This window comes from Panthera leo, chromosome A2 (genome assembly GCF_018350215.1).
Source record: "Panthera leo isolate Ple1 chromosome A2, P.leo_Ple1_pat1.1, whole genome shotgun sequence".
NCBI lineage: Eukaryota > Metazoa > Chordata > Mammalia > Carnivora > Felidae > Panthera > Panthera leo.
The window spans coordinates 119,143,683-119,170,501 of record NC_056680.1 but is presented as its reverse complement, the minus strand read 5'-3'; the positions used below and the strand labels follow the sequence as shown (position 1 = coordinate 119,170,501).

General features: G+C 42.8%; 1 protein-coding gene across 14 annotated transcripts in view; it reads right to left on the bottom strand.

The window, feature by feature from the left end:
* CREB5 (cAMP responsive element binding protein 5) overlaps window positions 1-26,819 on the bottom strand; it is a 482,366-nt gene that overhangs the window by 68,430 nt on the left and 387,117 nt on the right. For all 14 annotated transcript variants that reach the window (XM_042920979.1, XM_042920962.1, XM_042920972.1 and 11 more), the window contains one exon: window positions 22,877-22,987. In XM_042920979.1, coding sequence (XP_042776913.1) covers window positions 22,877-22,987 — 111 coding nt within the window. The remainder of the gene's footprint in view (window positions 1-22,876; window positions 22,988-26,819) is intronic.

Genomic DNA, 26,819 nt, shown 5'->3' with positions numbered 1-26,819 from the left:
TCATTGGCCTGGAGACTTGAGTTTAAATGCCAGTTAACTCATAAGTAAATGGGAAGAGCTGACTTGTCTCACCCAGATCACTGTTTGGAGAAGTTACTGAAATTACCACTCCTGTGTGGAGGCCTTGGTTTTCCTAGATGCTGAAACACCCAGGGAATACGGGGCTAGAGTATGTGCCTTATAAGACCAGACTTAGATTCTGCTTACAAAATCCCCTTCCCAGTTTTCTTCCTCGAGGATAGCCGCAACAGGCTTCAGTAGAAGCGTGAACTCTCAAGACCTTTAAATGCTCACTGACTGTTCAAAAACATCACAGCCACCAGCTCTTTGGTTGCTCTCTTTGCCCCTGCCCAACAGCAGCTACGACCCTGGAAGAAAAATGGCACTGAGATTTTCTTCCTCTCTTTCATTTTGCTGCTTTCCGGGCAGCATCGCCCAGAGACACCCAAGCTCATGATGTCTGGAGGGCCAAGACCTACGAACCACTCTGAAATCCTAATTGCAGGCTGGGGCATGGGCAGGCTTCTCTTCCTCACTGGCATGTCGTAGTAAGTCAAGTCCGTTTGAGTAGAGACTTCCTTGCTCAGCAATATGCTCCAAAGCCAAGTTCTAGCTTCATTTGTTCCGCGGATAGTAAAATCTCACTTCTCAAGAATGAAGTCGACTCCAAAGCCTGCTCAAGGCATTTAGAGAGTCTTCTCCAGAAGTCCGAGATTCTTCTTGTGTCACGACACTAAGCGCTAGCACCTTGCCCTCCTTGGCTGGGACACATTCTCTCTAGTTTCGAAGGGTCATGCTCAGACGCAGTCTCTGCCCTCAAAATCGCCAACTCTGGTTTTGAGGAAAGAGATTTCCCCTATCCACACGTGTTCTTCCTCACGATGACAAGCAGAGTTATAACTTGGATTTCAAAGGAGTCTTACGCATCTCTTTGCTTGCCTCATTCATAGAAATCCAAGATGCCCACAGATCTAGAGATTTATCACTAAATTTGGCTTGTATAGGTCTGGATTTGCAAAGACTACCATGAGAGCGCCACAGGCCTTGCCTGTAGGAAAACAAAACAAAACATTACACTTTAGCTCGTCACTGTCCTTGTTCCAAGTGACCTACAGACATGTTATTAAAACATGGCCTATTAAGTCATTATTTTTGAACGTGCTTATCCAAAGCAATCAGGTAACAAAGCATAATCTGAAGCCAGCCACATGGCCACCGGCCCAACTGGAATACATTCACTGACTCTGTCATATTTTTCTGGCCTTTCTCCTACGGAGACAGACACCATCCACCGCTGTGAGCAGTGACTCTAGAGGGGCTCTCCTGACACCTTACAGGATCTTATCCACCTCCTGCATCCAGTTGAGAAAGCTTGTTCCTCCAGGGAGGGATGCTGTTAACAAATTAAAGGGCGAAACTGGTAAACAAAGGCTGTTTTTCATGATCCATTACATGCTGGGAGGCTTTGATCTTTGTGTCATGCCAAGTAGGATCAAGCCATGCCTCACCGTCATCTAGAGCACAGGCCACAGGCAATGTGTCAGCTGTCCAGCACAATGTCTTGAACCTTCCTCAGAGGGAGAAACTGGAAAAAAAAAAAAAGCCTCGTCGTCCTTGCCTAGGTGTCTGGCTTCAAGTTAGGGTTCAAGAATGTGTGAGTGCCTTCTCTCTGCTCAGCTCTGGAAGCAGAAAGGTGAGTCCCTCCACCATTACGGATTCTAGACAGCTGCCAGCCATCCCATATGACATTGCGTCGTTCCCTCACTTAAAGGGAATTGGGTGTAACTCCCTTAGGACAGAATTCTGCCATGCTGTGGATAACGGTTTTGCTGGTCAGTTACTTTGCATCTCTAAATGCTTCCTTCTCATTATGAGGTTCATTTTGGCTTTACTTTTAATGAGGAGTGATTGATGAAGTCATCATCTGTTATAGAAATGTTGCTGCTGATAAATTTAAAATACAGGTGATGAAAGGCCATTGAATCTCAGACCGGGTGTTGCTGTGTGCGCTTGCCTCTGTGTGTGTGTGTGTGTGTGTGTGTGTGTGTGTGTGTGTGTGTCCCTTTTTCTCTTCCTCTCCATCTGACCTTCTTGTTCATATAAGATTATACACATCAGCAGCCCTCATATTACCTACCTACAGCACAAGTAAGGAGTTCCAGAACTGCCGCAGGAAAAGAAATTCTTATTTCTAACATGAAAAATGATGAAGAAGATAGAAGCTTAGCAAATAAGGTATTAAAAGAAAAACCTCTGATTTTTTTTTTTTTTTTTTTTTTGAGGAAGAATCGGAGTTCTTTTGAACTGGAACTATATTCTACAGCGGAGCCTAAACCTTCCGGCTTTATCAGCTTCCTCGCCGTCGAATCCTAAGAAATGTCTGTGAACCACTAACATTTTCTCAGGAGATTTCATTACTGAAAGAGCTCATTAGTAAAGACATTAAAATACGAATTACCTCATAAACTATTTAGTTGTGTACCCAGGGGGAGTGTGTACTTACTAGGGCCTGGGCTTTTCACAAACAGAGCTCATCAATTAAGCTTTATTAGAAACTGAAGGGAGTCTTAAAAAGATTGGATAAGCCAGGGGCCAATCACAAAAGGACCAGACAGGAAAAAACCATCTTCTGTGACACAACTGCTAATGTTCCTTTGCAGCTTTTGGGAGGTAGAGTGGGTCATTCAAACATTCCTGCCTTGGGCCAGAATCTCCTCAGGTTCAGTGTTTCCTATATATCAGGGGCTCCTCACAACTTAATGTGCCTCCGACCCACCTGAGGATTTTATGAAAATGGAGGTTTGCATTTAGTAAGTCTGATGTGGGGCCAAAGATCCTGCATCTCCAACAAGCTCCCAGGTGACACTCAGGCTGCAGGTTGAGGGCTCCCACTTTGAACAGCAACGTCTCAGATTATATAATTTTGCCACACGACACAGCTCAAGTAGCCTTCGTGGTGTTAAAATGGGCCGCTCCAGACGGATGCCACACTGAACATAATTTTCCTTGTTGCCCTCTGTGGCGTGACAGAAGGAGAAAGTTATGGGCAGACTTTCCTTCTAAGCGAAATTTCTTTTCCCTCAAGTCACTAGCGAATTTATCTTTGCTAATATTACTGGTGAAAGTTACCCATAACACTAAAAAAAAGGGGGGGGGGGCTGTTGTGAAATTAGCTTTGAAGCTCCTCAGAGACCAACTTCCAAAGGACATTCTACAGCAACATTTTTTTAAAATGATTTTTCTTTATGTTTGAGAGGCAGAGAGAGACAGAGCGCAAGTGAGGGGAGGGGCAGAGAGACAGGGAGGGACCCAGAATCGGAAGCAGGCTCCAGGCTCCGAGCTGTCAGCCCAGAGCCCGACGCGGGGCCCGAACTCACGAACCATGAGATCCTAACCTGAGCCGAAGTGGACGCTCAACCGACTGAGTCACCCAGGCGCCCCTCTACAGCAACATTTTTGATAGTCGGAAGGAAGGGCAGAGATAGCTTTCATTTTCCCCTTGGAATAGGAAATATTAGGAAGGCTGGACAGACTCACACTAAGGCACCGAGCTGGCAAGGGGCTGGACTTCGTAGGAGCACTTATGCAGGCTCTCAGAAGAAGTATGCGTTCTTAGGCAAAAGCGGAGAGCCAAGGTGTCCTGAAACAGGGAAATGTTAATCCTGAAAGCGCTGGGCTGAGCTGTCTTCCCTGGCCTCTTAGAAAACAGCAGCATTCACTGCCCCGCTAATCATGCCACTTCTGAAGAAAAACATCAGCACTGCTTCAGTGGTCAGATCAATGGCTGCGGTGGAGGGGGGGGGGGGGGGGGACGGGGTTGGGGGAGAAGGAAATCTCTCTCCTGTCTAGACAGCTCCAAGCCAATGCCACGGCAGCAGCGTGCTCCAGCAGTGTGCACACATCTACCCTGGGCCTCGGGGCTCTGCTCTGCCGCCGCAGAAACAGGTTTCTCAAGTTCACAGCAGAGGCAACAGCCACAGGCAGAGGTAGGCATGCGTGTGCTCCTTCTCAGCTCTCAGAGTACAGCTGGCCTCTTCAGGGAGGATCACAGCACTGTTACGAGAAGGTCGACCTCAGCATATTCCGAGCCTGAGCACAGACTCATACGGAGGGGCACTGACCCACTTGCCAAATTCCATGCTTTTCCCTAGACCATCGAGCACATGGCTGAGAATATGGCCAATGAAGAGCAAGTAACCCACTGGGTTAGGAAAGTAGAGATAAGGCACAGGAACTCCAAAACCTATTCCTGGTTCAGTGGCTGTCGCTAGCCACGAGGGAAGGACTCAGGACCCATATTTCCTCCCTCCACCCTTGTTAACCATTACACTTTCCGTCTACTTCTGAAATACTAGTTAATACTACTAAAATACTACGTGTTTGCCGGAACATGGTTGAAAGAGCTGTGTGAATGACACACGGACAGCTTTCGCCTTCCCCTCAGGAAGTGCTGGGACTAGGGTGAGCCCAGAGAGATGCCAGGGCAAAAGTTTAAGGGGATACTCGCTCTCAGCCTCCTGCAAATGCTTCGGTGCAAAGTCATTGCACGACACCGACAGTGAGTGCCTTCTTAAATTGTACCCTGGGCACCTCTCTTGCCTCTTTGTCCTAGCTCTGCTTTTAAGCTTCAGAAATGGGTCCATCTGCAAGCTATGCTTATCAAGGAAGAGCTCTTTATTGTAGAGGCCAACACAGCACTGTCAGGCTTTACTATTCCCACAGACCTTCCCTGGAATTAGAGATCTGATTTTGCAAAGGAGAATCATGGAGTGTTGGTCAGCGTTCTGCTTAAGATTTTAAGATTTAGGTGGCCTTCGGATTACTTTTGGAGACTGTTATGGGCTGAATTCGTGTGTCCTCCCCTTGCTCCTCAATTCATATGTTGAAGTTCTAACCCAGAGTACTTCTGCATATAGCCAGATTTGGAGTTGGGACCTTTAAAGAGGTAATTAAGGTAAAATGAAGTCATATGGGTGAGCTCTAATCCAATACGACTGGTGTCCTTATAAGAAGAGGAGATCAGGACACAGACATACAGAGGAAGATCCTGTGAAGACATACAAGGTGGCCATTTATACAAGCCAAGGTGAGTGACCTGGTATAAGGCCGTCCCCCAGCCCAGAGGAACCAACAGATTCCTCTGACACCTTGATCTTGAACTTCTAGTCCCCAGAACTGTGAGACCGTAAATTTCTGCTGTTTAAGCCACCCAGTCTGTGGTGCTTTGTTGTGGCAGCTCTAACAAACCAATACAGAAACGAATCAGTTTCCTAAGTGATCTAAGGTCCACTTCTCTGTCTTTTTCTTTTTTCAAAAATATCTTTGATTGCTATGGACAAGTAGCCACAGTACCCTAGGGTCTACTTTGCCATCTAAGACTCAACTCTCCTCGAGTGAAAGCAAAAGAAGAAAAAGAAACAGTCTGTGATACTGGCTGTAAATTTCCCGAGTATATCATTAGCGGTGAATTAAGGTTGCAGGGGTAGTAACTTACATTTTAAAGTATCACGGATATACTTTCTAGGTGGGCAAAAAATATTAGAAAATGTTGGCGTCATTAGTGATGAAGAGGACTTGAAAGGCTTATCCTCTAAGATGAAGCAAGCATATAGAATTGCTTCGATTAGCTCAACCCTCAGAGGGGAGAGATTTCACCTTTCTCTAGGTCATCTCCATCACTCTTGTCTTTGGTTTTGATGCTAAAAAGAATCAACCAATCAATTGCCCAGACATCAAAAAGTCACAATGTATCAATCACATGTGAGAATGGCACACTGCGGCTATTTTTAAGAGCTAGGAAAATGTCAATAAGTCGGTAGGAGATTGCGTGCCTTTGCTAATGACGAATCCCAGGGACATCGATTTCCATGGTCATATGGTCATCACTCCCCTGGTTTCTGAATCTAGTAATGTGTGGAACAGTCATCATGGAGCTCACAATAATAAAAGAAGAGAGAGTTCAAAACACACCTAATTCCAGAAGTATTGAGCTGTCATTTAAAAAAAGTAATACAACGTGAGTGATAAAGCTTCACTCTGCAAAAGGCTGTACCAGGGATAATTTCAGAGATAGGCTCCCCTCAGGGAGAAACATGTTCCCTTTCTTTCTCCCTGAAGTCCTGGTGGCTGTCTCCATAGCAAATTACAAGTGCTGTCCCTCGGGATGGGGTGGGGTGGGGGGGGTCCTGTCCCATACTACTCCATTCTTTTCTCAACACATGGAGACAGTCTTGGATACATGACAGAATAAAAGGCTTTTGTGGGCAGTCCTGGGAAAGTAACCATCTCTGACATTTCTCGTGAGGAAATCTGTGTTTTGAGTTCTGAATGACTGACTTTTGAACTCACTTTGGGAACACCACTCCTGTGTGAGAGTCAGGCCTGCCTTTAGTGGAATTATTTGCCGAAGATCCACCTTGGAGTTCCAAAGGCGGCACTGAAATCTGCTCAACCCCGCGGCACTTTGGGTGACTCAACAACCTTCAGCCAAGTAGAAATCAGTTGATTGAACAAGTGTGTAGAACATCCACTGTGCAGCCAAGTAAGGTGTTCATGATGTCTTCTTGGTCTTGAGAAGTTCAAGGTATAAAGTCCAGATAGAATATTGTTGTTTTGAATTTCTTTTTCCTGCGTTGATATCAAACAACTTTTAAATAAATTTCAGAAATTGCATATTAAGGGATAATGGGGAGAAATTTTTTTTCCTTTCCCCCCAAACTATTCATGCCCATACTTCCAGTTGTCTTTTTGTTTTCTAACGTGTTAGACATTCTGGAAGGGTTTTCTCCTGGCAAAGGACAGAGGAGAGAGCTTGTATTATCCCGTTTTAAAGGAGATTTTAAATAGGGATCTGCAAAACTGTTTTTCACTTTATTTCATACACAGTTTCTAAAGACCTGATCTCAACCTGAATCTTAGCACACATCAGAATAGTTTTTGTTAAGGAGACCGTTCTCTGTCAGCCTCTCGAATCCTTCTCTTTCTGGATGGCTGGAAGTTTTCCTTCGTGTACAGTCCTATGACTGGCATTTCCCAAACAACAAAGTACCTCAGAATCCTAGAAATGGAAGGACAAGTGGGTTTTGTGATAAGGAAGACCTCAGCTGCACTTCATAGGTTCTTCCAGCGGAGGAAAAATACCAAACACAGAAAGGAAGTGGTCATTGTAACTTCAGGGAACAAATAGCCGGGGATGAGTTTCATGAGATCCGATTGTACAATTCAGAGACTAGAATTTATATATGTACATAAGCATTTACTGATATTTTCATTGGATCTGCCTAAGTCATCTGCCCCATAATATGCCTCACAACTGCTTCCAAGTTCCCTCACCTATTGGCATATAAAAGCTGCTTTTACAGAAGTCTCCAGTTTACAGGCTACATATTGCCAGTGATTTGCATAATCCTTAATACCCACCCCCCCACACACACCCCCATCCTTTTTTCAGCCACCTAATGCAAACAAGATCTGGCTCAAGCTTCCCTAAACTAATCCATGCTAACACCATTTAGAAGGGAGACTATTCCGTGTAAGTTGGCACAGCCGAATAAGCTCCCCATTGTATAAATGGCAGTCTTAGTAGAAAGACATTAATGAATATGCCAGTGGGGAGAGCCCTCAGCTTCTCAGTTGCTTGCTGAACCCTAACGTCGGAATAACTGTGCGAAATTTGAATGTTTCTTGATCCAAGGTAGGAATTTAACTCCACCTCCCTGTCTGAATCCTCACAGACCTCTTCAAGACCCAGATCAAAAGCAACAACTTCATGAAGATTTGAAGACTGGCCCGATCTTCCAATTCTCCTTCCTAACACCCAGTAATCAGTCTCTTCTGAACTCAAGATACAGATTTTTGGTCATTTTAAAAAAAATTTTTTTTAACGTTTATTTATTTTTGAGACAGAGAGAAACAGAGCGTGAACGGGGGAGGGTCAGAGAGAGAGAGGGAGACACAGAATCTGAAACAGGCTCCAGGCTCTGAGCCGTCAGCACAGAGCCCGACGCGGGGCTTGAACTCACGAACCGCGAGATCGTGACCTGAGCCGAAGTCGGACGCTTAACCGACTGAGCCACCCAGGCGCCCCATGGTCATTTTTTATGGTTCCTATCTCACCCATATGTATGTGAGTTATTCAGAGGCTGACACTTTGTCTTATGCATCTTTGCAAAATCCATAGCTGTAACATAATAAATGCTTCTTGAATCAATACATACGCACATCTAAAATTTTTACAATAATTTTTTTTTAATAGCTACTTTTTTTAAACGTCATTTCTTCCTCAGCGTCTCCAGGCTTGGGCTCGCCCTATTTATTCTTCCTGGAAAGCCCTCCCTCTCCCATCCAGCCAATCAGCCTATTCACTTCTATTCACTGCTGTTGAATAGAAATTTCTGTGATGACGGAAATGTTCCTTGTCTCTGTCTGTAGTACAACATGGTAGCCACAGGCTACGTGTGGCTACTGAACACTCAAAATGTGGTTATCGCAACTCGGAACTGCATTTTAAATTTCATTTTATTTTCATGAGCTTAACATTTAAATGGTCACATGTGGGCAGTGGCCACTTTATTGGAGAATGCAGGAGCAAAATTCATCCGAGGGGTCTTTCCTGGAGGGCATCCCCGGAAGCCTCACCACCACTGCCACGAAGGCAAATGAGGCACAAGCTTTGTACTTGCCTTCATCGTAATATTTATCACAACATACTCAGTGGCGGACTGTAAGTTCCTAAAGGCTTGAGTTCTGTCTTATTTGCAGTTTGATCCCCCAAAACCTAGTATAATATTGGCATTTTAGAGGTGCTCAATAAAGATTTTTGAATGAAAAGCAGAACGAATGAGCTGATCGCTCAGTGGACTGGTAAAGACATTGCTTTATATGTAATAAATCTATAAAACAGATCTCTTGGCACCAAGTGAGCCGGGAACTAAGAGATTAATGGTGGCGATGTGACAAATTATCTTTGTCTGAGGAACACGCACGGCTCTTTAGCTTATCTTTCCTTACAAATGCAGGCCCTGTCTTTGCGTAACTGGAACTCAGGAACAACCCTCTTGTAGAGCCCCTGGTCATTAAGCCATGACTCTGTCCAGACTTGCTCTTTGAGAACATTCCCAGGAGATAAAGTTCGCTGCAATGATGGAGTGAGATAAACGCGCTTTTGCTGTGATCCCATGTTCTCACATACCCCATACTGGCCTGCGGAACAGCTGGACTCATTCACCAGATTGGAAAATAATCAGGTCTTCACACTCTGTTATCACGGCTATGGTTGTTCCAAAGGGCACGTTGGCAAAGAGCCTTCTTACCCGTGTCCCAGAGACTCAACTACCGCCATTCACGGTACTCTTTCTCTTCTTCACTAGCATTTCTTCCAAACCCATTTGCAGAGCATGAGGGATGCTCTCACGCAAACCAATAATGATTCTAGGTGTTTTGGAAAAAATTAAATGCCCAAAATTGGCATGCCACGACTCGTGTCATCTTAAGGGACATAGCTGGGTCTCGTGGCTAGACGTATTCCAAACATTTGTATAATCTAAAGTAATTTGTACAGACACAGCAAAAGTCTATTTTAGGCCAGGGAATTTAACATATATTTGTTGGTGAGCTTTGGTCCTTTGTGTAACTTCGGCTCTGATATTTGAATGTTATAAAATGTTTTCATATTCATATGTTTGGGGAACTAGCAAACCATAAAACAATACCATGTGTTTGAAAGTTGAAAATATGCTGCACTGAACTGTAAAATAATTTTAACTATTTGAAAGCATTTCTAAAAGTCATCTTTATTTTTACGTGTTTCAATTAATTGGCGAATTCAAAGCAACAGCTGTGTAACTCCCATGGGGTTTCTCTAGTCCAGTATCTATAAAGAACACAGTAATTTAGCGCATTAATCAAAACTGGGAGTTAAATTCTACAACTGAGCTCACCACAACTTTGCTGAGTGATCAAAGGTGAGGTACTTACTCGGTGAGGCACTTAATCTCTCTTAGCTTCAGCTCTCTACGAGACTATGGACTTTGCACAAGTATGTTTTAGCCATCATGAATTAAACCAATAAAATAAAAAAAAGTACCCTTTGAAGCAGGAAAAAGGGGAAGAAATATATATAGAGAGAAGGAATACTACATACCAAGTACTATGCCAAATAATTTCCCTGTATCATCTCATTTAACCCTCAATCTCTAGGAGAGACCCTACCATTATCCCCATTTTATAGATGAGTAAATGCAGAACAAAAAGGTCAAGCAACCAGGTCATGCAGCTAGGATTTCATTCTCAGCAGTCTGATTGTCAGGTCTTTGCTCTTAACGCTTCATTCTGTTACTCAAAGAGAAAACAAATTTGAAAACACCTTATTGTTAATTCCAGTTGAGAGCTGTGGCTCCCTTTGAGAGACTAGCGTGATAGTCTATGTGGAAGGTGTGAAAATGTTCTGCAGATCTTAAAACATGAAATAAAAGTCATTATTAACATTATTGCTAAAGATATAGAGACTTGGTATTTTCCAATTTACATTCAAGGTTTCAAGTATTAAAAAAAGAACCCTCAAATTCCATGACCTACAGTAATCTGAACTTCTGCCGGGGCACAGATTTGAACTGCATTGGCTACAGCTCTGAGTGGGGATTTGACAGTCAGTTTGGCCCTCCACTGAGGATCAGCATTACAATTTGGTTTTGTTCTCTGCTTGTTGCCCTAGGTGCAGGAAATGATGTGCCACAGGCGTGAGTTTGGAGATTCAAAATAATGCCAGGCAAAGCCCTCAGGAATGTCAGGGGCATACTGTTAAAAAAAAAAAAAAAAAAAAAAAAAAAAGGAGGCCTAATACACAGTTGACACTAATAACGAATATTTGCCAATTGACTCTGGCTGATTCCATGCTTTCATCCCTACTAGAATCCAGTCACCATGTCATTTTTAGGTTGCCAAAGCAAAGACCTAGCATGGAAAGGTCAGATCCCAAAGTGGGGCTTAAATCCTTGGTCTGCCATTTGCTGCTTGAATGATCTTGGACACTATACATCAAGTCATTTGCCTGTGAAAACAGGGATACACTATTTATAGGATAGTTGTGAGAATTAAGTCAGATAATACATGTAAGTGCCAAGTCTATAGGACTTTATGTACAGTGCCTCCCTAAATCTTTACTACATGGAAATCACACAGTAATATGGCCTGTGCTCACTGTGTCTCATATTATTATATAATTAGTTACTCACATTCATTCATCTGATACAGAGATAATTTGTGTCAAATATGTGCTAGGTGTTCAGATCCCTCCCTTTGGAGAGCCTATGCACTAGCAAGGAGGTTACAGTCTGGTCACCAGAAGACTCACTCAACCTTAAAATAATTCTCCATTAATATCACCCCACAGGACTTAAGCTGTTTTATATTTTCTGTTTAACTTTCTTGCTGGAGAATGGAATCAGCGACATTTAACCATCCAGTCATGATGATAAAGTTTAATCAATATAGACCCATCTACTTACATAGTGACCGGTGAAATAAAACGGTCAGAGGTTGATTTCTCATAAATGGGATAAAAGCAGGATCCACGTAATCCTGCCTCAGGCAAATGTGAAAGACACAGACGTATCTTCAGTTTATTTAAGATACTCAGATATATATTTAAATAGACAAAGGCTGGGCTAGATAAACACAGAAAATGTGGCAGAGCCACATTTATATCCCTAGATAAGTCAACATGTTTGTAATGAATAAGGTGAGTAACTATAAAAACCAGAAAACGTTCGGAGAATTTTTTTTCAAATTCTCAAAACACTGTGCTTCTAAGCAAAATCGTGTAAACCAAGTGAAACAACCAAAACAACTACTAAATATATTTTAAGGTATGTATTTTAAGGTCTTACAAACAAATGTGTAATGGGTAAAGTAAGGTCAGAAAGCCAGCTAGTTAATAAGAATTTGAAAAATGCAGTAGGAAGAGGACAGTCTGCTCCGTCATTTTCCCCTTGGACTCCAATACTAGCCCTAATTAAGAAAAATTGCTGCGGAAAGTACAGAAATGTATCAAAGAGGAAACGCAAGTAGCCAACAAATATAGAAAAAGACGTAACATGACTCATAACGTAACAAATGCAAACAGAAAGTGGCAAAGATTTTGTTAAAAAATGATAATACTTAACACTTGTGTAAATGCCATAAGGTAGATATCCTCCTGTATTACAGACAGGAATGAAAATTAGTATAGATTTTAAAAAATTGGCAATATATATACAATATACATACAAAGATTTGGCAATATATACACAAAGATTTAAAAATGTTTCATTCTCTTTGACCTGGTAATCCTAATTCTTGGAATTTATCCTATGGAAATAATCAAAAAGGTAATTCGATAATTTCAGATCAATTTTTTAAATTTATTTTTATAATCAAAGGGGTTTTTTTTGAGTAGAGAAAAACCAAAAATAAAATAAAAATTTTAACCACTTAAAATTTTTATGTGACACCCATAGGATAAATCATACAATTATAAAATGTTTTCAAAAGATACTTGATACGGGAAAACGCTCATAATATGTGAAATTTTTAAAAAACAGGATATAAAGTATACATTCGGTGTGAGCTAATTTTTGCATTTTAACGTATCTCCAAAAATTTGTCGCTATGTATTAATTTTTGACCAGAAGTCCATTGGAATTCACAAATTTATGTATTAAAAAAGGTACTAAAATCTTGGGCCTGCACCGAGGGGATTTCAATACTGAAGTATCACAGTGCCTTAATATAAAGCCATCTCACCCGTAGGAGGTACCATACAATGGGCTCAGAGGCCTCTCCCTGGGCTTCTCTGGAGAGGTGCCCTTGGCTGTGGCTGGCAGAACCCCAGGTACAGACTGATGCAAGGATTTAGGAAATTGTAGGAAGGATTCTCACCTGCTCAAATATCTCTCCCATCCACTTGTGATGGGTCCTGAAATTCTATCACTTGTGAATCAATCATCTAAGTTAAGTCCTACCTTATCCCTGGAACTTAAAAAAAAAAAAAAAAAAAAAAAATTAAAAACCCCACAGTGTGGGGTGACATCTTAAGTCACAGTACCATCCCCATCTAAATTAGTTTATCAAACTTTTCCTCATTCATTCTATCAACAAACATCTACTGGGCACCTAGAACATGCAGGAGAGATGCCAACCTGGGGACTTGGAGGGGAATCAAATTAGCCTCTGTTCTCTAAGTGTTCACAGGCGAGGTGAGGCAAGTACACGGACAATGATACATCATAAAGCTCCACAAGGAAGAAATAAACAAGGTGCAAATGCAGTCTACCCTTAGAGAAGGCAAGACTGCTCTCTACCTGAGGAAGTTGAGAAGACTTCACAGGAAAGGTGCATTTGAGTGGAGTCTTGAAAAAAAAAAGGGGGGGACTTTGCAGAGGCGAAGGAACTACAGTAGGACAAACAAGGCAGCCAGAGACAGCAAGAAGCCTTTAGGAAATTGCCAGGCTCAGAGAGAGACCACGGTGTGCAGGGCTGAGTGGAGCAGGAGAGGCTGGGAGGGACACAGGACCAGACCGAGCCCTTGGGTACCATGGAAACACGGGTGCATTCCCACGTGAGGTGCCAGAAGGGAGAAGGATGTTCCCGGAAAGGGTGCAAGGGAAACACCTGCCAACTCTGAAATTCTACCCGAGTGTGTTTCTGCTCCCTCTTATACTTCAGATCCTGGCTGGCTACTGGAATCACGTTATTGCCCTGCCTCTCTGGTTGCACTTTTAGGATCCAAGGGCACAGTTGGACGAAAATCTCATCTTCCTTAAACACGTCTTCTGTTCTGGTGACTGCAAACACCATTTCAAAATAAAAATACTTGACATCTGTTATTGTGTGGGGCTTAGCCAGTCTGAGAACCTAGCGATTCATCCTATTTATACCAAGGCAAACACAACAATCATATAATACTATAGTACCATAGTACAGCTACATTTTCACACTAGCAGGGGATAAAAAGGCAATCTTAAAAGGATGCCAGGAGGGAAAATACACTGCTTGTTTGTTTTTCACTCAAAGATTAAGTTCTCTCTTTAATTTTTTAGAAAAGAAAAATCCCAAAATGTTAGGAAAACATTACCCCTTCCATCCACCCCCATGTCTCACCTTCCATCCCCCTCAAGGCACACATTTTCTGACAGATTTTCTGTAGCTGCCACATAAAAAGCCAAATCAAGGCAGAGGCATCATCCCAAAGTGCAAAGCAAACTTTCGTTATTAGTTGTGCTGGCAAAAATCTTGGAAAGATACACAAATTCCAAGAAAAAGACCAAAATATATCTCTACAAAGCAGAACTTCCCCCTAACAAGATTTGTAAAATTTCCTTTTTTTCCCCCCCCTGCCTATTCTGACACAAGCTGAACTTACGTGCACAATGTTCCAAAGCAGACAGGGACACACGCACATGCACACGTACACAGAACACAAAGAAGACGTGCCTGAAAACTTTCTGAGAGGGGGTGTTCCGAACCGGACCATGTGCAGTGCTCTTGCCCAGATGCATCTGACTTCAGGCTTGGGAACATTAAACAAACACAAAAACAAGACCCGGCAATACATACGCGTGCTGGGCTGGATGACAGAGGCAGGGAGCAAATATTGGGATTGTGTTTCACCTATTGCCATGGTTACCAAAACAGGGTGGATACTGACAGAAAGAGAAAGAAATAAAACTGGGAAGACAATGAGTCCTAGAGGAGAGTGTCTGAATGTGTGTATGAGGAGCTGCTGGTGAGGGTGGAGGGGGGGAGCCAAGAGACGAGATCAGACGGAAAGGGTCTTTCAATACCCCTTTGTGTTGTGTGAGCGGCGAGCTGGGCCAATGCTCTGCGTCAGCACAATACAGACCTCCGAAAGCCCCTAGAAGGTCCACGAACCCAAGGAAAACAGAGGAGACGTGGGAAGTTTAGTTTTGCTTGGTGGCAGACAAGATCAAGGCAGTTTGTCCTAAGTGCCAAGAGATGAAATACTCAGTGTGTATCCACACTCTGGATGGTGAATAAGAATTAGCTCAGCGGTATCATGTCAAGAACCGCCAGTCTCAAGAAGGATTATGGAGAAGTGGGCCCATTTCTTTGGGCAGTCTGATGGTTACCTTCAATTCCCAGTTGACATGATGCGAAAGGGAAAAGCTGATCGACCCTCTTCTCCCCAGGGACTTTGCCTGGCTAGCCAGACTGCAGAAAACACGTCAGGAAACACTCCCCTTAGAGAATTCACTATCGCAGCAACTAGCAGATGGCTTTCCCTGTCAATTCCCGCCTAGCACATGAAGAGCAAAGTTCTAGAAACTTGAAAATCCAGAAATTGAGTTCTAATTCCCCTTCTTTCTGGGAATTAGCTATGTGACCTTGGACAAGCTATTAATTTGACCTTCAAGCCTTTGTTTCTTAAAGGGAAAGGATTTTGCTTAAATGATTCCTGAGCTCCTTTCCTTCTTTGGAATTTGGTGATTCATAGGCAATTGATAATCTCTCAAATTCTTATTTTCAAAACAAATATAATCAAATGTGTAATCCCATGTATTTGAAGTTTGGATCAGCACATGGAATGTAATCCTGTAGAAATGTATTCTGTTCTGTAGAAATATAAATAAATGGTTGCTAGCTCTTATCAAGGATCTCATAATCGGATCATTTACTTTTTACAAAAAAAAAAATGGCATGATAAATTCCTAAATTCAACTTTCTATAGTTTAAAAGGGCAAAGTGGCAATCACATATGAATGGGGTATACTTTCAGCCAACAGAAAAGAGTTGGGGTTTCTGTTCACTCTTAGAGAAATATTCCTGCTTTCAATTCTTTAATAACCATAACTAAGCTCATATTCAGCATTTGTCCTGGCCAGACAGAAATATGGATCAGCCTTCTTTCCTGTGTTTAGTTGATGAGGAACAGAGAATCTAATAGGCATAAGCTAATAGGTAGCTGGGCCTGAGCTATTAATTTGAGCCTCCTCTTACTTTTACCACTGAGTTTTGTTTTGGTAAGAGCTTGCTTCTATTCAGGATGAGTTACCATAGGGACACCAGAGACAGCGTGATAAAGTAGAAACAGGACAAAAACCACAGAATATTGGGTGCAGGGTGTGGTTATGCCACTGGATGATGCTGGGAAGGCCACTCAACTTCTCTGTCTATAAAATGAAGATAGTAATATTTCCATGTTTACCTTACAGGGTTGCTATGAGGCTCCAATGATATCTGTATACAGAAGTCTTTGCAGTTTGGAAAGTGCCCCACTAATAGAAACTCATAGGATGATCATTCCCCTGCTGGCAAATCATAATGGTTTAGAGCCAGGACCAAGGGCCCAAAGCCTGGGTTCACATCCCAGCACATTTTACCAGCTTCTATGTTCTTCCCCAGTTACCTAACCTCTCAGTTTATTAGTAAAGGAGAGTAAGAATGGTATCTCCCTGGGGCGCCTGGGTGGCTTAGTCGGTTAAGTGTCCGACTTCGGCTCAGGTCACGATCTCACAGTTTGTGAGTTTGAACCCCGTGTTGGGCTTTGTGCTGACAGCTCAGAGCCTCGAGCCTGCTTTGGATTCTGTGTCTCTTTCTCACTCTGCCCCTTCCCTGCTTACACTCTGTCTCTCTCTCTCTCTCTCTCTCTCTCCCTCTAAGATAAATAAACATTAAATTAAAAAAAAAAAATGGAATAGTATCTCCCTCATCAGACTGATGTGAGGATCAAATGAGAAAACATAAGATGCTTACCATAGTTTCTGCCATATATACAAGTGCTTAATTAATGTTAACCAGTTATTATTTGCTACCAGGTTATTTTAAGAAAGCAAATTGCTTTTAAAATGAGATCCATCACTCATATTAGTGATAGCATAGATTTCTGTTGCTGTTTTTGTTGTCATGGAATCTTACATAATTCCTACTCATCTGCATACTGGACAGTTTTTTCACAGCAGCGAGGGAGGAGGATTCTGAAAAAAGTGGCCACCTTGGCTCGGGCCATCATCATGTTTTGATCCCCAGCTACAGGGACACATGGCTTCTGGCATGATTCAAAAGTTAATGAGAGTTTCTTTAAAGTCAAACAGCATTTCCTGCCTCACCACAAAGCTTCTGAGAAGCAGACAGCCTATTCATTCACTGATTTTTTTTTTTTTTTAATTCCTGGACTTTTAGGAAGTGAAACTGGGGGTGATTAAAGCAAATAGGCAAATCGAAAAGCGGCATTTCTCAAGAGTGCCAGAGAGATGTTACCTGGAGACTGTCTTTTCATGTGTATAAACTTTCCAGGCAACTCCATATGGAGGCAGGCTTCTCTGTGATTTATCTGTTGGACAGTGGGTGGTCAAGGGGCACCGTAGGCAAACAGTTATCCAGCTCGATAATTAGGGAGGGGAAAGGCAAACACAAACACACCCAGGTTGACATTCAAAACAAAGTGGAGATTTGACCATGGATTGCTCACTATACCGCCCTAGCTCTTGTCTGCCAATCTGCCAGGAGGAAACTATGGGCCAAGAAGAGAAACACTGTTAGTCATTTATCAGTACAGCTGACGAAAAAAGCACTATGCTGGGTAGAAACGTGAAGGTCTGCACGGGGAGGCCCATCTCTGTGTTTAAATGATGGCTTGATTTCCCTGAGCTTTTATTTGCTTTTGGCATCCTCACTTGTGAGACGAGGAAGTTGGGCAAGATCTTCACTAAGTACCCTCTGCCGCTGAAAGGCTTTGACTTTCCACCTTTATTTTTTTTTTTTGTTTCATTCATTCATTGATGCATAGATTTATGTATCCATTTAATAAATTGTAAACCTAACTAGAGATGATGTATTGACAAGTCGACAACCAAAATACAGCATAGCTAGTCTATCACAATGGAAGAAATAGCATTTAGTATTGACCCTTCTCGATTCCTAAGAGGGCGATGCTAATCTAACTTCTATTTTCTCAGTAACAGACATATTGCTTTTCTCTCAAGGAAAAAAAAAAAAAAAGCCAGATGTTGTTTCCAGCTGTCCTTCGAAGAAGTCAAATGTAGTCAAGTACTCTTTATCAGCTTGTTACTTTGCTTAGCATTTTCCTTGTTTTACCCTCTCCTGAGCCCCACCCTTGCCCCTTATCCACCTCATTCCACCTCCATTTTCACCGCTACTGTTTGGTTCCTTCTCATTATTTTAATTCAACTCAACTCAACTAGTTAAATTCAGGTCTCACTCGTGGGGCCTTTCTCAGTACAAGGAGCTTACACGATGCAAAGATTATCCTCAAGGAGATCCCAATTAATTGAGTAGTGGGGGGACACACATGTAAAGTAAGAAACATCAAGATAAAAAATGTGTTTGGAGGACATTAAAAATTTTTTTTAAAGGGGCACCTGGGTGGCTCAGTCGGTTAAGCGTCCAACTTCAGCTCAGGTCATGATCTCACAGTTTGTGAGTTCAAACCCCACATGGGGCTCTGTGCTGAAAGCTCAGAGCCTGGAGCCTGATTTGGATTCTGTGTGTCTCCTTCTCTGCCTCTCACCCGCACGTGTTCTGTCTCTCTCTGTCTCTCAAAATAAATAAACATTAAATAAAATAAATTTAAAAATGTGTTTGGAGAAAGAGGCAGGGAAGCTGAACCAGTCAGCGAGACCACAGAGCTCTGGTTAAACAAAGGGGCACATCCCAAACTACCAACCACCCCTCATCTTTCCCAGGTAATCTGGACGTCTACACTATCCCTGGCATCCTTATCTCCCATTTGTACATAAACATAAATTAACCCCAATGAATTTGATGTCATCTGCTGGTTACTGTTATCTGGAAGCTGTATGATCTGGAAGCTGTATGATACTCTTTTTTTTTATTTAACATTTTTAAGTTTATTTATTTTGAGAGAGACAGAGAGAGCGCAAGCAGGGGAGGGGCAGAGAGAGAGGAGAGAGAGAATCTCAAGCAGGCTCTGTAGGGTCAGCGCAGAGCCCGATGCAGGGCTTGAACTCACAAAACTGTGAGATCATGACCTGAGCTGAATCAGAAGTTAGATGCTTAACCGACTGGGCTACCCAGGCACCCTCTGTATGATATTTTTATCTGAAGGGTCAATATTTTGATGAAGAAGCTTTGTCATTGGAGCCTGAGGTGTTAGCCTTCACTATGTGCTGTGTTGTTGGGCCAGTTTTTTAACCACTTGGAGCTTCAGTTATCTCAACTAGGAAATGGGGACAACAGCCCTGTCACGGTGCTATCCTGAGGGCAAAATCCGATCACAGCTGTACATACATACATTCTCCTTAGTATCAACACTCCCTGGACTTCCCTAACCCTGTTCAAACTGAAGGTGAATTCCAGACAGAGTGGCCACAGCCCTCTCCAGAGGGTTTCTATGTCACCCTTCATTTTAGTTGGTTTCAGTACGGTAATCATCTCAACATTACTGAGACACAGGACAGGCATACGGACAACTTCCCCCCACCCCCTTATTTAGCTTCCAGTCTCATTATTGGTGGAAGGAAGGAAGGAAGGAAGGAAAGAAAGAAAGAAAGAAAGAAAGAAAGAAAACAAACCTCTTTTAAAGCTAGATAGGATTGGTCTCATTCTCACAAATAGAAATGAACACAAATCTACGTAACTCTAAGAACACCATATTCACACCACGACAGAATCAGTCACACCCAGAAGAGTCTGGAAATGTGTCCCTGTCTGGTTTAAATGCCCCCTACCCTTTCTGTCTCCTTCTTTCTCCCCTTTTCCATTTCTATCTGCTTAACCCCCTCATTTTCTCCCTTCCCCCTGTGAATGTCAAAAAAGTCCATCAGGTATCCAGTGGATTTCCTTTCTAGCAGACCCCATTTTCATGGAAGACACCCACAGATCTCAGGGATCTAAGAACCTGTTGTTTGGGTGGCTGGAAAGATGGAAAGCTCTCACAGCTTTGAGTCTGCTCTGACCCCCAAAACAAAATCCAATATGCATATATTCACTTGTTTGTTGGCTTAATTCTTCAGCAAAAGAATCCATAAAACTCAATTATAATCTGCCAGATTATGACAAAACCATCTTGGACAGATGTGACTTCAGTACACTGAAGTCCAGAGCTTGAGACCAATAAACATTAAGTGAAAAGAAGGGCACTGTACTTCTTGATTTGGATGTCCCAGATTAACACACTCTACAGCTTGTTGGGGACACCGATATTGCTCTCTTCCACAATAAAAATGGCCAGTTTACTGAGCAATCACTAGTCGGACAGCTTCCAACAAAGCCGTATAGTTAAAGCAATCCTGTCTTAATCTTTTGTCCACCTCCAGGACCTCCAAGCGTCACCAGAGATGCAGGATGATGGCTTTTGTCAGTGGCCAATAGAGAATGTGAAATAGACACTGTGACACTGCTGTCCCCCGGAGAATAAGGCATGCAGTGTTGTGGTGTGGACGACGGCTCCCTCGCAGCTCTCTGGTTTCTCATGTGCTCCGAGAACACACCCCGCAGAGTGCATTCATCACAATAGCCCATGTGTGACCTTTGGAAAAGTCCTTGAAAACAGTGAAACAGGAGTCTGAGTTGAAATCTGGAATCCATTCCCGTCTTACACAGGAAGAAAATTAGGCATAGAACAACAAAGCCCATAGTTCAGAGAAACCTGGGGAGGCTCTGGCTGACATTAAAATCGTGGAAGTTTTTTTTTTTTTCTCCATTACTTTGTCTTTCGTAAAAGCTTTTCATCTGAGCAGCCCAAAGCTGCTAGAAAATACTGTATGGTTAGTAGACGGCAATAACTGGCTTCTCCAGTGAATAAAGAAGGCAGAATAAGAATAGAGATGCTGAGTAATGCATTAAAAGCCAATTACTAAACACTTTTCCAGGCTACTAAGTAAATGCTATTCCCCCAAATGTAAGTGGCTACCATTTCCCCCTTTGGAATAATGGATCGGTGATAATGGCGTTAGGGCTGGGAGGTTAGGACAGAGAGAAAAAAAAACTGTGCTCCCTAAGCCCTAACTCCATGATGGAATTCATTAGCCCAGACATCATGGATCTGGAAATATTCATCCACTTAGAGCATGAATCAGCAGAGTTGTGTGCTTGCTCAGTAAATTTAACTCGACAAACATTTGTGGGCTAACACTCTTTTATAGGTACAGACCAATTTCCTTTTGTCCCTGGCTGATATTATTCACGATAATTGGCCATATCATATGTTCTTATTTCATACGTATATACGATTATCAACCCGTACTCCCTCTGGAAGCATTCTCCTTCTTTGCCAGTAAGAAGAGAAGGGTAGGACATTTCTGAGTCAAGTGGTGGCATATAATCCAGTGAAAATCAATTGGCAGGGAAATTTGGTTTGGAACTGTGTGTAAGAATCCACCTAAAGTTTGTCTGGGAGGTCCCTCAAAAGGGTTACAGACCCTGAACCAAACAAGATGATTCAGAAGTAATCCAGCTGGGGGAATAGCATCGGATGCTCAGACCTAGAACACTTATTCATACATATGAATAAGTGAATTTTGTTCTTTTCTTAAGTACCTTCACAGTTCATTTTTTATTTTCCTTAAAAAAAAAAAAAAAAAAAGTAAATGGCATTACTCCGGTCTCCAAAACAGATGCCAGTTTGAACTTTACTCTGCCAGCAAGTATTTGGTTTGGCACTGCAGGGCTGGAGCTGAAAAAATATTTGCCGATTCCAAAAAGATTTAACGAGCTTTGCTGAAGATGCCGGTGCCATTTGGCATGTCACCGGGGCTGTGGCACGGCAAAGAGAACTCTCTTAACCACAGATTTTATTTGCCCAAGGTAGCCAATGCTGGGGATTCAGGCGCTTCCTTGAATCAAGAAGCTGAAAGACAAATGAGTAAAGTTTCCAAGAGAAAAGTGACCAAAGCAGGCATTAAAAAACAACAACAACAACAAAAAACGTTGCTGCCATTGAAAATGAAGCCAGTAGGTTTTGATGGCTAATTTTCAGAACTGTCAATAACATCTTCATACCAGCCATCAGACACGGTCTCCGACACTATCAGTCAGGAAACCAAATAAATCTCTAACTTGTAGCAAAGCTATTCTTATCCAATATCAGACACTAAAAACTTTGCTACAGTGTATTTTGTTGCCATCTGATAGCCTCCTAATTGTGGAGTCAGAGTTTAACTACATGAAAACTGAATGACCTACTTCAAGTATCTGTACAACCAGCAAATTTACTTTATGGTGCAAAGACAGACATGCATTGCTTTTATTAATATTTAATAGAATACCATGCATAAATCTTTCCCTGTGATTGGAAAGACTGACCTTACTGCACATAAATCTCATATGTTAAAAGCCACTGGAGGTTGTCACCCGAAATCATGTATTTCAGTAAGAGGTGCAGTTACCCTGCAGGAAAACAAGGCTGTGGTCCTCTGAGTTAACGTCACATCTGACAACTATAATAAAAAATGAAAAATATTTCCGTACCAGTGTGTGCTGAAAAATCACATGTCTGTTTTCACGGATGTGGGGACAGGAAGAGTGGCACTGAAACTGTGACCACCTTGAAGAAGAGAAACTCTGGATTGTTTTTGTTAATTTCACATTATGAGAAAACATGCATATACTTGGGTATATCCCACCTCAACTCCTATGGTTCTCCCCAAACTTCTAAATGTCCTTTTCACTAAGGCCATGAGCCGATTCAATGCTTGTTCCGTGGTCACCTGATGCCAAGCTTCAATAACAAATATCCTCAAAGAGTGAGCCAAGCTCTGTCCTGCTTTTCCACAGAAAAGACCTTTTCACCAAAAACAACGACGGAGCCATCTACCTAACTTAACTGAAATGTGGAAGTCGGAGTAGAAGTCAAAAGACAAAGCCGCGAAACAACAGAAGGATGATGATAATTGTTATTTACCATTTTGGCTTCTGAATGCATTGGCTGGACTTGGGGAGAAGCACAGGGGTTGCTGAGATTTGGACCTTGCATTCCCAGGAGGTTGGAGTTCACTGACATTTGTCTCTCCATCTAAGAGAAAGGAAAGCAACAGAATCAGAGTCTGAGAAAAGCAGTCTAGGTCACAGACAAAGCTGCATTTCTCTTTCAAGTGGGTCATTTAGAAGCTCTGTGAATAACTCCGGAGAGAGACTGTGCTTTGGGGAAGGTAAGCAACGCACTTCTGAGCCTCAAACTCAAGGACATCAAAGAACTAATCCAAAGCCAGGCCTTCTATCGGAGATGCCCCATGCCAACCAGAACCATGTCGTCATGGTACGTTTACAAATAAAAGTATGGACTATTTCCACTTTTGCAAACCCTCCAACTGCCACTAGTCATGCTTCTTTTTATAACTGGGAAGAATAATGTATGCACAGAAAAGCACTGGAAAGATACCCACCAAATGGTTATCTCAGGTTATCCATGGCTTCCCCCCCCGCCCGCCTCCTTTAGTTTTATGCAAAAACTGTGTCATTTTAGCAATAAGAAAAACACTAAATTAATTTAAAAAGTAATGCTCCCAAATACAGTGGATCTTCCTGGCCCCGTAACTCATAAGCACAATTAAGATGACTAACAGGTATTTGAGCTGCTGTCCAGGCACAACTTCCCTTCCCTGTAAATCTAGTCACAGCCCTACATAGCAGCAGCTTCTGGCCTTACGGCAGGGCTAGGACCTGGGGTGGGTGAAGAAAGCAGCTGAGGGCACTCTATGACACGTGATTGACCCCTCCAACCTTGTCCCCCCGGCCTGCCATCGGGTCTACAATTAACATCGTTCAAGTACCTGCATGAGTTGTGGCATTTTTGTCTCCAGGGTGTCCCTGTTAAAGAGTAAATACAACCAGATCTCTCTTTCAGTTGGGAAAGGGTGTGTCTGATTTTTTTTTTTTTCGGTCTAGTAGAAATTTAGCACTTTTCAAAGAACTCGAGTAAAGCAAGTACACTTAATACTCAAATCACACAGAGAATAATTAGAGTTTCCTCAAGAGGAAAAAACAAACTCTTCAATGCAAAAGTTCTTCCACTTGTCAAAGGATGGACAGAAAACAACGGTCAGAAATTTTAGGAAACCCAGGGGCACCTGGATGGCTCAGTCAGTTGAGGGTCCAACTCTTTTTTTTTTCTTTTAACATTTATTTATTTTTGAGACAGAGAGAGACAGAGCATGAACGGGGGAGGGTCAGAGAGAGGGAGACACAGAATCTGAAACAGGGTCTAGGCTCTGAGCTGTCAGCACAGAGCCCGATGCCGGGCTCAAACTCACGGACCGCGAGATCATGACCTGAGCCAAAGTCGGCCGCTTAACCGACTGAGCCACCCAGGCGCCCCGAGGGTCCAACTCTTGACTTCAGCTCAGGTCATGATCCCAGGGTTGTGGGATTGAGTCTCACGTCAGGCTCCGTGCTGAGTGTCGGGCTTACTTAAGATCCTCTCTCTCCTTCTGCTCCTCTCCCCTACTCTCTCTCTCTCTCTCTCTCTCTCTCTCTCTCTCTCTCTCTCACACACACACACACACACATAAAACAAATAAATAAAAAATTAAAAAAAGAATTTCAGAGAATCTGGTTTCTGTTCAAAGTCAGCTGGGGTAGTCTTGGAAAATACAGAGTTCTTTATCACTGGAACTCTTCCAAGAGTGGAGGACAGAAACCTCACAGACAAGAGTGGAGAGTCAAAGTTGAGGTAAATGCCCCCGTAGGGTCCCTGCCGTCCTTGAGTTCCATCCCTTCAATCCCTGCTGGGTCTGCCCAGGCGCAGGACTGTAGTTACAACAGTGTGTGAGTAATGGAGGTGTTCACTAAATGACATGAGTGACGGGCAGACAGTCCCTGTCCCAGCAAAGCACCATTAGCTGTACCTGAGCCTGAAAGAACATACCAGTTATCTGGCAGTGGACGGTGGTGTGAAACTGCTTCAAAAGGAGCTATCTGGTGAAGAATTTTCTATACATTCTAGAGCATGCCAGCAAAAACTTCTGAGGCCTTAGCAATTCAGTAAAATAACATGTTCACTCTCACATATGCCCTGAGTCTCCAGGTAGCCTGGGTATTTTATTTTTTTATGATTGTTTTTGTAATTCTGGTAAAATACGTGTATCATAAAATTTACCATTTTAACTATGTTTAAGCGTGCAGTTCAGTGCTATTAAGTACATCCATGTACTCTGACCAGTAACTCATGAAGATTGCTCCACAAAATGCTTATTACTTATAACAGCCCCTTCCAGAGGCTGGAGGATAGAAGACTTGGAAAGGCATTTGGCAATTCCAATGGGGGACCTTCACCTGGAGGGACATCAAGTCCAAATGAGCTTTTGCTTTCAGTTTCCCAGAAGGAAGGTCATGGAGAAGTACAAATGATTATCCAAAAGCTTCCAAGCTACTATCCATCAGGCACTACGAGGACGTGAGAGCAGCTTACTTGTAGCCTCGGGTTTCCCTCTTTGTGGAAAAGTTACAGTCTGTGACTATTTCTACTCCATGACTCACAAATTCAACAGCATGTTGAAAACAGGCTGATTTCTCTACCTAAAAAAAAAACACAAAAACTGCATTTTTCCACCTTAGTGATTATAAGGGCTCAGCAAGAGCCTCTTCAAGACAACTATTTGGTGCTTATACTAATAAGGCTCTGCCCCACAAGTGTGCTCGGGTGAGGCGACTAGAATCAAGAAGTCAGAAGATGGGAGTGGTTTGCTGAATACTAAGCAACATTTACAATTGCAGGTAAAACATCCAGATAAAGGTTTTTACCTTTTTTTTGGGGGGGGGGGGTAGGCTTCTCCTTTCCCCCTGAAACAAATCAGAAAACGGGAGCTCAAATGTCCACAGGTCACTGGGCTTTTGTAATGACACAGGAGGGTTCCTCTTCCCAAATTATGTCAACATTTGATGTTCAAGGTAGGAATTCACAATACAATGAAATCCTGCCTTGTTGTTCACCACATCCCCAGGATCTAGCACAGCCCTTGACCCACAGCAGGTGTCAGCAAAAGTCTGGGGAACGAGTGAATCAATCCCTGAACAGAGGCATCATTTTCCTTCTGACCGAGGACCTTGTGAGATGTGGGGTCTGGCAGTGTGCACTACACGTGAGTTCAGAATCTTAACCTTCACCGACAGACAGGCTGATCTTTTACACCAAGGGAATCGTGGTTTCCCAGGGCAGGAACTCTAGGGGAAGACTATGCTTTCAAGTGCCAAAATCTTGGGGCGCCTGGGCAGCTCAGTCGGTTAAGCGTCTGACTTCAGCTCAGGTCATGATGTCACGGTTCGTGAGTTCAAGCCCCATGTTGGGCTCTGTGCTGACAGCTTGGAGCCTGGAGCCTGCTTCGGATTCTGTGTCTCCCTCTCTCGCTGCTCTTCCCCTGCTCATGCTCTGTCTCTCTCTCCTTGAAAAATAAATAAGCATTTTTTTAAAAAATGCCAAAATCTTAGGACAGGAGCAGGAGACTTGATATCAAGGAAGAGTAGGCCTAGATTTCTAGAACCAGGGACTCGTAAAGTATCTTTTCTTAGCGATTTTATGATCGTTTTTATTAGTTACATTAGTGTCACTCTAAAACCAAGGTTTCTCAGCCTCAGCGCTGTTGACCTATTGGGCCCGAATAAATAATTTTTTTGTGGGGGCTGTCCTGTGCCTGGTAGAATGTTTAACATCATCCCTGGCCTCTCCCTACTGACCCCAGTAGCACCCTTTCCCCAGTTGTGATGGAGCAGCAGGATCTCCAGACATTTCCAAATATCCCCTGCGGGAGACAATCGCCCCCAGTCGAGAATCAGTGCTCTAGACTGATACTATTGTCATGGCAGCTGTCCGCGTCAGGGACAAGGGCTTGGGAACTCGTGTGGGGATAGCA